We start from the raw sequence: 13,648 nt of genomic DNA on the forward strand, positions 1-13,648 counted from the left end.
ATTGGCGTGCCATGTTGCTGGCATAGATTGCTTAACAAATATATATTTGTAATTAATAAATAATGGTTTGCAGACCAACTTTGTGTAATTGTCTCATTTCCGGCGTCCTGGCTGGGAATCACTGTATTAATGGGATGTATAGGAAATGCATATAAGATGAAAATGTACAAACCCAGAGAAGACTTGTGCTCCCTCATTCTGGGCAGTATCACATTGGCGTCGATTGGACAGCCCACACTTAGTTTGTCATAATCTGCGATGGTGCCACGTTTTCTACTCTCCTGGTCCAGGAAGGAGTTGGGCGACTCGGAGCCTTTTGGCCTTTTACTAAAGCTCGAGAAGGCGTCTGTTCTTCCCTCTCTACAAACACAAGTACAAACAGTGCGGAACAGTTTTTAACAGCACAAAACAAAGTATATGGAAAAGACGTGATGCAAAATATCGGTCTCTCTATCATTTAAATGAATGTGGAACATGTCATCTCCCTGGAGGAGGAAGATAAGAGTCATTGCATCAGGATGGCGGTAGGATTTGCGGGCGCAGAGTGGGTTGGGAAAAAGCAGAACCGAGTAATCTGTAGGAGGTGAATGTCAGGCCGCAGCAACTTATTAGGAAGGAAGCTAGTAATAAAAAAGCCCTTAACCGAGATTCGAAGTAGCTTCCACCTTCACACCTTCTTGGTGTGAGGCACCAGTGAGCTACTGTTATGCACTGCGTCAAACTACTCTGATGCACAAATGAGAAGTTTCACCTTGGCGTGTACGGCATTTGAGGGGGAGGCGGGATGTAAAAATTGAGGGCTGCTGGTTTCTCTTTTTTGGTTGATCCATTAGCTGTGTTGCAGGGGGACTGGGTTCGGATCAAACAGGAATTGTTCTGGAGAAAAAGAAAGCAAAATGAGTTCAACGGTATACACCATGCACATTTCACACTTACAAATGATCAATAGATGTGTTAACATTATGTTGAATAGCCATTCAATAACAACAAATTATAAATTCTAGATAGAACAAAGATCATGTTTTGACTAATAAAGAGTTTTTACTTTTGCTCTTTCAAGTGAAACTGAACCCAAGTTATACATTGCGTATATCCATCCAACTCTACAAAGCATTCATTCAAGTCCAACACAGGACGCAAGTCTCTGTTTTTCTCATCGGAGTCAAAGATAAACTGAGATTGCCAACACAGATATCCCTAAAACAAGATGCTGTGGGCATGTTGACAGTGGTCACCTTTGTGATGAAAGCCTTTTTGCAAAACACGCTTATCTCTTTGTCTGACTAAAACTGAGGCTGTGCAATCTGACAAAGCCGCAGCTCGAGTTTCGGTCGCCCACTTTCACAGCAGCTTTGTTGTCTTGTTATCTGCATAAGGAGAGTCAAGTGCAGAAATGCCTGTAATGCATCTATTCGTAAAAAAAAAACAACAACACACTGTCACTTAACATTTGTGAGCGTATGATTGCCAGGGACCATTGCTTGTTGTGTTTTATTTTGATGGCAACGTCCCGGACATTTGTTTCCAATTAACCAGATAAAATCTGAGCAGACTCCTACACGACAACTTGGCCGCTTTATCTCCCACACTGAATTACATGACTGTGCCATTTATGATGGAAAACTAGAGCACTGAACTCTTTAGAAAGCCTTACTGAGACTTGTCTGGGCTTGTTGCTTTGGACTTCTGGCTGTAAAAAGCTGATAATTGAAAGATAATGACTAGACATGCGTAGGAGTAAGTGCTTATGTACCTGAGGTACAGGAGGCTTCCAGCGCATGTTCTTGAGAGGGGCGGGGGTAAAACCTGTTGTTCCTGTGGGTCGCTTCTTTAAAAGGAGGAACACACCTTTGGGATCCTCCCTCAATTTGATTACCAGGTTTTTCAGCTGCCAACCCACCTGGATTACAGGGATAGAACACACATGGTCTCATTAACATCATTAATAAATCTATACCAGGGGTCTGCAACCTGCGGCTCTGGAGCCACATGTGGCTCTTTAGTCCCTCTCTGTGGCACCCTGTAGTAGAAATTCATATATTCTTTAACATATTTAATTTAATTTTTAATGAATTAATGGTTTAGAATTAAAAAATAATTAAATATTAAAAAATGTCAGCGCCCAGTTAGAGAAAATTGCCCAAAACTTTTAGAAAATGTATTAAAAAAAATTTTTTTAAAAGGCAGAAAATAAATGGTTCAAAAAGCCATAAAATGTCCAAAAACAAAGGAAGAAAAGCAGAAAATTACGACAAATTGTCTTTGGAATTGCAAAAGGAAGTCAGAAAATTACATATATTTACAATAAAAAAAAAATTGAAAAAGATTTAAAATAATTATATCATCCATCCATCCATTTTCTTAACCGTTCTTCTTCACAAGGGTCACGAAGGGCGCTGGAGCCTATCCCAGCTGGCTTCGGGCAGTAGGCGGGGCACACCCTGAACTGGTTTCCAGCCAATCGCAGGGCACAAAGAGACGAACAACCATCCACACTCAAAAACACACCTATGGACAATTTGGAGTGCTCAATTAACCTGCCATGCATGTCTTTGGAATGTGGGAGGAAACCGGAGAACCCGGAGAAAACCCACGCAAGCACGGGGAGAACATGCAAACTACAACCAGGAAGGCCGAAGCCCGGACTCGATCTCACGCCCTCTGCACTGGGAGGCGAACATGCTAAGCCACCGTGCCGCTGATAATCATATCATGTGCACAAAATTGTCACAATTTTTTTTTTTTAATGAGAAAACAACCCATTTAAAATGTAACTATTAAATGTCCAAAAACAAAAGATGAAACCCCCCCCCCAAATACCATAAAATGTCCGCAAATTTGTCAAAAATGTCAGAAAATTGATAATGAGAAACGCAGAAAAAAAACATCCATAAAAATGTCCAAAAAAGGAAGAGAGACAGAAAAATACCATAATAAGTCCATATTTTTCAGTCCTCACAATGTTCAAAGGTTTTGAGGCTCCAGACAGATTTGTTGTTGTCTATTTGGCCTAAAATGGCTCTTTTGACAGCTAAGCCTGCTTGACACCTGCTCTATACCAACTACTGTAATACGAATACATAAAACTACACCAAGTAATATTCTCACCACTGTCTGTTGATTGACCTGAATCACTTCATCGCCAGCATGGATCTTCCTGGTTAGGTCGGCAGGAGACTGAGGAACAAACACAACTGGTTAATTTGTATCTCATTTGTTCACTTGCTGCTCAGACGGCTCGTCTATTACGTTAGTTCAGACCATATAATATGATTTGTACCTTTAAGCAATCAAATTCAATTCAAACAAACAAATCATGTGAAAACACACACAACAAACAGGACTGTTGATGATTCAGATAGTGATTCACAATTAGGACTGGAGGCAAACTGATCCGTAAATAGCAGTGATACTGGTGCATGATGAGTCACTGCCTGAATGAGTCAGTCGACAAAGGTGGAACTTTTGCAGAGGCTGTTTGTGAACGTGCAAAACAAAGAGTTTGTAAGTTGTGTACTTTTTCTACTGGAAGAGATGTGAAATGAAATGAGGAGAAGGGTGAGAGGGATGCATGGGTTGTTGTGTTAATACCTACATGTTCTGTGGTTCCAGTAATCACATGCAAGCCATCATACGTCGACTTAATATACATTCCCTAGAAGGAAACACACACACATAAAACATTTTTTTGTAATTGTAATGTGATGACCACTTTTAAAGGGGGGGCATATACGAGGGTCAGATAAAACATTCCTCACCAGTCCTTCACCCGGTTTGATATTGTTAAGCTGGACTTCCTCCAAACAGGCAGACTGGCTCAACAGGGGATCAGAGGTGGTTCTCATAGTCTGATCACAGATGTTGTTCAAAACCTTAGACTGGTAAAAGGAACAAACACACAAAAAACATTATATAATTCAAAAGATCAAATATATAATTATCTCAGTGCGCAGAGCTGTACTTCGGAGTCGGACACGTTCAGTCAGTTCTGTCTTATTGGGACAGGTGAATAAATCCCCGTTCTGCTGTCATGCCTCTAATGCGCAGCTTTTGACTCAATGTTAAATCCATGTTTCATCTGAGGACTAAATAGATCATTTCAATGTATCAGTGTACTCAGTGCATCGTTGTTGAGTTTTTCCTGCTTCTTAAGGGACTGCATTGCTATAGCCAAGTATGAATGACTAAATGAAGTATGAATTGTCAAATTGTATAAATTGTACAATTGTAGAAAGTACCCATCTTATTCAACGATCAATTTTTAGTGTCTTCATTTTGTCCTATTAAACAATGTGTACAACTCGGCTGTATTTTGGACACTCTGCTTGAAATGGTGAAAGTGAGCTATAGAAAGCCTCAAGAGCCCGTAGAGTGTCTGTAAAAGGAAGCATTCATTGATTGATGGCCTGGTTGCAAGAGGCGCCCGCAGCACTGGCAATGCATTAAGACCCGTCACTATCCATGAAGAACAATGAACCGGCTGCTGAGACAACGCCATGCAACGACAGTCTGTATTCAAACAGACCCTTTAAAGAAAGCGTTGTTTTTTCTATAATTATAATTAGAAAATTCAAGCAGGAAAAAAAACAAGATACATCTAGGATACTTACAACTTCAAGGATTTTTTCCTCCATCTCATACACACAGCAGTCCTGTTAGACATAAGAAAAGCAATGACAGATTAGGATCCTGAGCAGTAATCAAAAAGCTAGCAGAAGATGCACTCATAACCGGAGTTGGTGAAAAACAATCAGCTTTCCAAGTATAAAATGGAGAGAAATTGAGAACTGACAAAAAATAAACAGCCTGTACATCAAAATTACACCCCTGCCTAAATTGACGGGAGCTGTAATTACACAACTCCATGAGTGGTCCAGTTCGCAATTACAGGATCCTAAAGGCCACTCTGACGCATGTGGGAATAATGTGGTGTATTGAATAATGTCAAGAAAAACTTCATAACTTCAGTTCTGCTAAGTCAGCTTGGAGTTAACGGTAGTCCAAGAGAGTGCTTTGACTGCAGCTGGACTGCACACAGCTGAGGCAACAGCCTCCCCTGACAACTGTGTCAGTCAATGGTGGTGAAAAGGGACTGTGTTAAGGATAGGGGTTCGCCGTGCTTGTGGGGGGAGGTATGCTTGTTTTCAAAACTGCCTCTCACAGGGAAGTGCTACCGCAAAGGAGGCCATCCATCAAAACGCAGGTGAAATGCTTCAGTCAAAGCTTGACAACAAAGCATCCATGTTATCAAGCCTGAATTTATGCAAAATCAAATGTAGAAAGAGTTCAATCCAAAAGAAAAGTTGTGTTTAAAGGTCATGAAACAAAACAGTATTGTCATGTTCTACACTGCTTGGCACAACTTTTATTAAGTTGTCACTTTAAAATTTTACAACTCCATCAAATAATATGAAAATTATAGAGCAAAATTCTTCAAAAATGACTTCATGCACCCGAGATTTGTCCTGTGTGCTTCTACTCAAGTCTCCCCTGTAGACAAGCTGGATCATAACTAATAGCCAATAAATGCAAAATGACAATTCCATGAGTGTAGTGATCCCTTGCGGTTCTGCACTCGACCCCCACAGTCAGAGCGGATCAGATGACTGTCTCTACAGGCTTTTGGGCCTTTGATCTGCCACCAGAGCAGATTTGTATGGTTGAGCAACGATGAGATACAGAGTGGTGGGACGGTGTGGGGACATGTAGCGACTTAACACCACATCAAAATAAAAGCCATGACTGCAACACTTAAAACATTTTATGTGAATTTGATTTTCCAAAGTAAATGAATCGCTTCATACGATGGAAGCTTGGACAAAAGCTCAATAAATAAGAATAACAATAAATAAGATTTGAATATACAGTATTGGAAAGAGTATGACCTAAATTAAAACGGCACAGCCAAGAGGCGACACTTTCACGGTTTTATGAGTCTATTGTGCATGTAAACACAGGGTTCATTCAGGCAGATGATGTAAATTGCAGCATCTGAAATTACTTAATTCTTGGATAAAGTTCATCAACAAGCTGTGCAAACCTAACACCACCCTTCTTCTTCATCAGGAAATGGGAATCACTCATGCTCTCCACATATAAACTCTTACTACGATACATTTCTCATAGAATGTCAAAACAGGAGTAAAGAAGTTTCGGATTCAGACTTTCTGCAGTTAACATCCAGACAAACAGCCTCGGAACATGTGGCATTAAAATTAAACTGCTCCACGCTTTCAGCACCTATGAAGAGCTTATTCTGAAACAGTGGCCCTCACTAGCTGGACACCAGGGACTCATAAGACCGAGTGCCCGCCAATTTGTGCCCCCTAAACTGTTACGGCCTTTTCACACTGCATTTAGTGCAACGCAGTGCACCATCAACAAACCCATTCATTGTGCCGTGGGGGCTGGAGGCGTACAAAGTGTTGTGTGTGTTTGGGTTTCCCCGTACTTGTCTCCACTCTCCATGCCAGCTTTACACAGACAGTCCGCTACTGGTTCACACTTTAAGTTTCCTTTTTGTGTTGACATTTGGAGGAGAGCTGTAGAAGTCATATTTTACAGAAATTGAGTATTCCGGGCGCTCAAGAAGCTATTCTCAGAAATAAAAGAATGCCTGGCTGCAGTGATAGTCAAAAGCAGGGGTGCTCAAGTTCGGTCCTCGAGAGACCCTATCCAGCCTGTTTTCCATGTTTCTCTCCACTAACACACCTGATTCATGATCGGGGTCATTATCAGGCTTCTGCAAAGCTTGCTGATTAGCTGATCATTAGATTCAGCTGTGCTGCAGGAGGGAAACATTGAAAACAGGCTGGATAGGGGCTCTCGAGGACCGAACTTGAGCACCCTTGGTCAAAAGGATTAAAGGGGAAGTCAACGTTAAACATTTCTTGACAATAATATGTTATATGTGACCTCACTAGTCTAAACATGACATTCTGATTAATATTACATCTGTGGAATATGAGTTATGCGGCAAAATCCAGCTGTTTTCATCCATCTCAGGGGGCGGCCATTTTTCCACTTTATGTCAACTGAAGATGACATCACAGTTGCTTAGGGCTCAGGCAACGACCAATTACAGCTCACCTGTTTTCTGAAGCCGAGCTGTGATTGGTTGTTACCTGATACCTGAGCAACTGTGATGTCATTTTCATTCAACAGCAAGTGGCAAAATGGCCGCCTTCTAAAAATTTATAAATACTGCTGGATTTTGCTGCTTAACTCCACTAAAGCAATATTAACCAAAATAACATATTTAGACTAGTGGAGCTGCATAGAACATTTTGTCAAAACAATTTGGGGGAGACAAAAGGCAGAAATGACAGCCCAAATAAAGCATATCACCCTTTAATTTTATCCAACTATTTATCATAAAGTATGTCTAAAATTAGATATTTTATTATTATGTACATTTTTGTTGTCTTATTTGATACTCAATAAAGTCAAGTCAAGTCAGGACCTGACCTGACACACTTAAAAAAAGTGGCCCCTTAAGATTTGTTTTTGAGTATCCCTGTCTGCACCATAATCTCTCTGATTCCCAGGGCAGTGTGGGAATTTTACACCCCCACGTGTACTACCATGACGAAGCAGCCACAGTAAATCAGGAGAAGTGCTGAAATCCCCAACACTAGTGAGGAAATGTGCACCCTGGGAAAGGAATTCATTTTCATGCAATAAGCCTTTAAAAGGGACACCTGAGGTCTCATTGGCTACTTTCAACTGCACCTTGAAGTCAGCTAATGAAGACAAAAGATTGCATTTGTATGATAAAACCCCAACTTAGTCCTTGAAAACTAAATACGGCCAACTGTTACAGATAACTGAATACAAAACACTGCTTTCAGACTTTCATACAGACAGATCCCTTACCTATACACAGCTAGGCTAGAAAGACAGCCTGGGCTCCTGTTGTGAACATGTTGAAAAATCTAAGCAACTCTCAAACGACACATAGAGGGGGGGGGGGGTCTTCCTTTTAGCTAGCAGGTGGAAAGCTCCCTAAAAAGAAAACATCCATGTCTGCAATTATCTGTTCAGACTCAGGGCTGTGGGCTTTTGTCATGCCTGCCAGACCACATTTGCCATAACGCTCCTCTCCTTCGCTTGATCCTGCATGTCTGTGCCCCTGGGCTGGTATGTGCTCAGTGTTTTTCACTATTGTGCATATGTTGGTTTCTCAGCGGCTGGCTATACATGTGGTGTTGTGCTATCTAGTGTGCAAACCTGTTGAACTGTGGTGGTGAGCTCGAGGCAAAGCTGAATGATCTTGTTCTTGGTGGCTGTGAAGTCACTGATCCCTGTGAGAGGTGTCCTGTCCACAGACAAATAAGAGAGGGGAAAAAACATTTTAAAAAGTGGCCATGGACTACTAATATTAATACTACTGCATTTCGACTGCAATTTGGTAAACAAACTTAAGCCTGTATCTGTTAAAAATTATAATGATAAAAGCTCCAGCGCTCCCGCGACCCTTGTGAGGTCAAGCGATTAAGAAAATGGATGGATGGAAGTTTTAGTTATAATTATAGTTTTAGTTAATAAAACATAAAAAAAATAAGTTGCACAATATTTGGGTGAGTGGCCACAAACATATACATTTCTACTATGTTTTTGTTCTTTCCTTACAACATATGGACACAAGTGCTGGGACACAATTACACCCACGGAAAATGAAAAAAAATACTATGGGGAATTACCCCCCCCCCCCCCCCCCACCACTGTTCTGGGAAAATAGTCTGTTACATTTGGGAGTCTGTGGGACTTTTTGTAAAGTCAGAGGTCACCATTGTTGGATGATGTTGATGGGGGCAGTCATCTTTATAGTGAGCAGAGTTCAAGGCTCTGTGTTCATCCAATCATGCCTTTATGGATCTTGTTTTGTACACAATATTGGATGCATGCAACTGACCAATCACCATGTCTCAGCAACATCAAGCATTGACCTTAAGGTGGAACAAATATGCCTCGTTCAAACCAATAAAATTGATTAATGAATGAAGAGGACGGTCCAATTTCTATGACCCATATTTCCAGTGCTACTCACACTGGTGTATGAATGGTGCGAATGTTTGGTGGTGGTCGGAGGGGCCGTAGGCGCACACTGGCAGCCTCGCTTCCGTCAGCCTCCCCCAGGGCAGCTGTGGCTACTATAAAGTAGTTTACCGCCACCAGAGTGTGAATGTGTGAGTGCATGAATAATGTATCCATTCAATCGTAAAGCGGCTTAGAGTGTCTAGAAAGATTATTATTATTTAAGAATCTGTTTTTAGGTGTATTGTATTAAAATTCATTCAGAGATGCACTGAATCTATCCCATACAACATTTTTTTAATGCTCCACTTGCTAATACATTATCTACTCAACACACACAAGGCAAACAAGTCTGTGCAGGTCACCGAACGAATCAATACCCCCATTTTAGGTTTAATGGCATATTACGGATTTTGATGTTTTGATTGATTGTATTCAAAAAAGTTGGACCTCTGGCAAGATTGTCTGCCATTAAGTGTGAAATTAAACAACAAAGTAAATCTTGTTATCTACCCGTTACTGTGACATCACATGGCCAAAAGGTAAACAGAGCTGCATTGAGATTTGTGGGATGAAGAGATTAGTATTAGCATTAGCTTCTGATAAGCGTCACATGCTTGAATGATCGGTTGACATGCTGGGCGGCCCAGGGGTATTAAAGTTGACGATGTGTGCACTACATGCATGGATCTGCACACTAATTTACAAGTGTCTCAAATGTGGTGCACAGAGTGCTGCCTCCACGCTATTAATGTCTTTGGAGGCACTCGCTTTTTTACAGACTCTGGGCTTCACTTCCGCAAGTAAAAGCAGCTTGCCTCATTGAATCTCCTGGCTGTGCCCCTTGTTGTCGTGGTAACGAAAGCCGTACTCTGCTTTGTCTTTGCTGTAGAACGAACCGGGTGAGCCTTTGTACATTTTCATGAGATGTTCTCTAGCTCAAAACGGTCTGAGTTTTAAAGGCTTGAATAATGTTGGTGTTAATTGTAATGTAATTCTTGATCTTTGAGGTATTTTGAGGTCACCTAGGAATGATTTTACATTTTGAAGAAAAAAAAATCATCATGTGTCCTTTAATATTATGTTTTATGATCAACTCCAAAGGTACTACTTTTACTGTGTTGACCAGTGTGATCCGAGACATGGTGTGAAAATGCTTACCTGTCAAGCCAAGCCAGGAGGCTCTTTGCAGCACCAATAAGCTCGACCACACATGTGAGAAAGTCATTAGGTGGCTTGCGTGAGGCACTGCCATCATACACCGGGCTCTTCCTGCGATCAGATGTGGCCATGTGGAGACTGTTGGTGGCTGCTCTCATCCTCACCACCAGGTTCTTCAAGTTGTCCGTCTCCACACCATAGTTCTAAAACAGTGAATGTATACACAATGATTTTTTTTTTTAAAAAAAAAAGAAGGAAAAAAAATGAATAAGTTGATAATGCAATTACCGTAATAGAAAGCTACTTGTTTGTTCAATCAAGTTAAACGGGCTAAGGCACTGGCTGCTGCTCGTTTGCTTGAGATTGTGTGTGGCCAGGGTGTTCACGTGTCATCAACTGATTCCGATCATGGAAAGTAAAGTTTGCATTTTTGTGCCTGGGCTGGGGTTGTTTCCTGTCATTGAATTCTGTAATTTATCACCGCTTGACATGTGCAAAATAGCCACGCTCAGTCTTCACGGGTTATTAAACAGTAGCCTGGTTGGAAATAAACACACTTATATCTTGAGTTTGAAAATTCACAAAATCGTTTTTACTGTATTTGTATTGAAAGAAACAGTTTGTAACACATATAGCTAGTTTGTTAAAGCTGAACAGCAGGAATATAGTCTCTGATGTCCTAGTAAATATCAGCTTGCAGGGTGTTGCAACTCTGCCAACAATTCTGCTGTTCACACTGATGTGCCAGAAGCTAAACATGCTTGCAATGAGAAACGCGGCACGTGTCGAGCCAATAAAGGAGATATGTGAGTGGTTAGTGTTTGCTTTTATTCCACTCCCTGCTGCTGAAAACACAAATCTTTTCACTAATGTCAGTGTTCAAAGAATTACTGGAATAGTTTTGTCTGACATACAGTCACTGTAGGCAACCTGACTCTTGGTGTGGGACACAGACTGGATTAGCAATGAAATAATTTAGCAAATGTTCGGTATTTAAATACTACAGTGTCAGATGTTTAAAAATATATAGAATACATACAAATACATACAGACATGGACAAAATTGTTGGTTCCCTTCTATTAATAACAGAAAAGCCTTGAATCTGAAATAAGTAATGATAAAAATAAATAAATAAAATGAAATAAATCTTATTTTCCTTTCGGCTTTTCCCTTCATAAATAAATAAATATCAGACATTGCTTTTGAATTGTGGTTCAGCAGATTTATTTTTAAAACAAACTCGTGAAACAAGCCTGGACATAAATGATGCTACCCTTACAAAAGATATAATAATAAAAGATAGAATAAATAATTTGACCATAGGAACATGTTCTACCAAGGTGTGTCCCCTAATTAGCATCACAAGGGGCTTTCAACCCAAAGTTGCCCTTTGTAACAATTTGCCCAAAAATAGCTTTACAACAGACTTTTTATTTGACCATTTATGACTGAAACGTTTTTTAATTAGTAGATGAACACCTTGGCTGTTCATAATGGGAACTCCTGCAAGTCTCTGGCCAATAGTTTTCAGACCGGATTCGGGTTTGAATATCCCACCCTCTGTCTGCGGATGTTACGTCATCTGCGAGTTTTGTACGTGAAGAAGGGAAATTAATTGTAATTGTTAATTTTTCGGCCACTTTTCGGAAATTACATTTCCTGCATTCAGTAGCTTTAAAAATCAGTCGGTCAGCCTATTTAGAGCGTGACAAGTAGTCACATGAAAAATAGACCAGAGGAAGCAAATGAGAGATTTTTAAAATGATAGAAAAGCATGTTAAAGGTAAAGGCTATAAGAGCATCCCCAAGCAGCTTGATGTTTCTGTGATTATAGTTGTGCATATTCAGAAATCCACAGGGATTACTGGAGAATGTGGTATGGACAAACACGACAAAACTGGAACTTTGTGGAAAAACACATCAGCTTTATGTTCCGGCAATAAGAAAAGAACACTGTCCCTACTGTGAAACGTGGGGGAGGTTCTGTTATGATCTGGGGCTACTTTGCGACATCTGGCGCAGGGTGTCTTGAATCTGTGCTGGGTACAATGAAATCTCAAGACTATCAAGGCATTCTAGAGGGAAAGCTCGATCTCAGTAGCAGGTCACACGGGTTTTATGGGTCTTGCAACAGGATAATAATCTAAAACAACAGCAAAAAAAAAAAAAAACTGAGCATGTTCAAAAGCAGAAAAGTTGAACAATTCTGAAATGGTCTTCTATGAGCCCTGATCTCAATCCTATTACAACATCTGTGGAAGGAGCTGAAAAAGCACCCTTCAAACCTGAGACCACTGGAGCAGTTTTGCACATGAATGCCTACTGAGAGGTGTAGAAGTCCCATTGAAAATTTGAAAAATCGTTTGATTGCGGTGATTTCAAATGTAGTATTTTCTTAACAGCAACTGTTGAAGTCAAATAAACATCCTTTCAGGGTCATTTACAAGCAAGGAATTCATTTAGAATACAAATGTTTTCTTGCGCATGGCCCACTTGACATCATTGTTGATATTCCATTCATAAATACACTGTATGTGGCGACTGTGCAAGTAGCAGTCTGAACATTGCTGTTGACATTATGATGTGGGAGTATCTAAAAGGACTGAAATGAATGTTTCCTCCTAAGTGAAGGATAACTATCACAACACAACCCTTCCTGTCCCTTCCACAAGCTTTAGCCAGACAGCATTATAAACACACTGTGTTTTGCATACATAAGCTATAATACGGCATTTAAAGATAAGTCGTATCCCACATTGGAACACATCCACTGGTAATAGCAAAATACATTATTAACAGGGCTTCAGCGGCTCATCACATGGTTTTATTTCTACTAACGTTCTAATGTGCCAGTAAGTCTAAAGGGGCACTTTTATGCATCACTGGGATGAGGGAACTTTTTACAGACACTGTAAAAGGCATCATGGGTCACAGAAGTCCAGTAAAATTCAACAAAATGTTCTTTGTTTGTCCTTGGACAGCAGTGACCGACTGATGGCGAAGAGCACCACTGTTTCCTGTGGGGCTTTGGGACAGCTGTGGGGCAGCATGTTGGCCCATCAGTCAATCTGATTAAAGTTGGCCCGTAGTCAATGTTCTTCTCCATAGGTAATGTGGAGCAGTTTGCAATGTGAAATTGAACATAAGTGAAATATGCTAGAACAGGAATGGGCAACGTGAATAATGGAGAGGGCCCCAATTTTACATTAGTGCTACTGAGGGGCCCAGCTGTGGTCTGAAAACGTACACCAGTTGCCCAATGTTGAGGTGATCACGAGACAGTCCAGTTACAGTACAGTACTTACTAAAATTGTCCGCCTGATTACTGTAGTAGTAAAAAGGTGTTGGACCACAGCATGCATAGCAAACCAACACTGTTCCATGAAAGGGATCCTGTGTCAGCACATCTCACAGAAAAACAACTGTAACATTCAAAGAAAGTCTTTCCAT

At 40.6% G+C, this 13,648-nt stretch overlaps 1 protein-coding gene across 1 annotated transcript in view; it reads right to left on the reverse strand.

Annotated features, from left to right (window-relative positions):
• The window catches only part of LOC147163087 (connector enhancer of kinase suppressor of ras 3-like), a 51,248-nt gene that overhangs the window by 18,560 nt on the left and 19,040 nt on the right, over nucleotides 1-13,648 (reverse strand). The window contains exons 4-12 of the mRNA XM_086094792.1: nucleotides 10,198-10,400; nucleotides 8,230-8,317; nucleotides 4,611-4,652; nucleotides 3,759-3,878; nucleotides 3,596-3,655; nucleotides 3,109-3,177; nucleotides 1,754-1,900; nucleotides 752-876; nucleotides 173-360 (exon numbers count right to left, since the gene is read on the reverse strand). Of these exons, the coding sequence (XP_085950918.1) occupies nucleotides 173-360; nucleotides 752-876; nucleotides 1,754-1,900; nucleotides 3,109-3,177; nucleotides 3,596-3,655; nucleotides 3,759-3,878; nucleotides 4,611-4,652; nucleotides 8,230-8,317; nucleotides 10,198-10,400 (1,042 nt within the window). The remainder of the gene's footprint in view (nucleotides 1-172; nucleotides 361-751; nucleotides 877-1,753; nucleotides 1,901-3,108; nucleotides 3,178-3,595; nucleotides 3,656-3,758; nucleotides 3,879-4,610; nucleotides 4,653-8,229; nucleotides 8,318-10,197; nucleotides 10,401-13,648) is intronic.

This window comes from Leptonotus elevatus, chromosome 14, assembly GCF_054856555.1.
Source record: "Leptonotus elevatus isolate MCC_2025b chromosome 14, RoL_Lele_1.0, whole genome shotgun sequence".
Taxonomy (NCBI): Eukaryota; Metazoa; Chordata; class Actinopteri; order Syngnathiformes; family Syngnathidae; genus Leptonotus; species Leptonotus elevatus.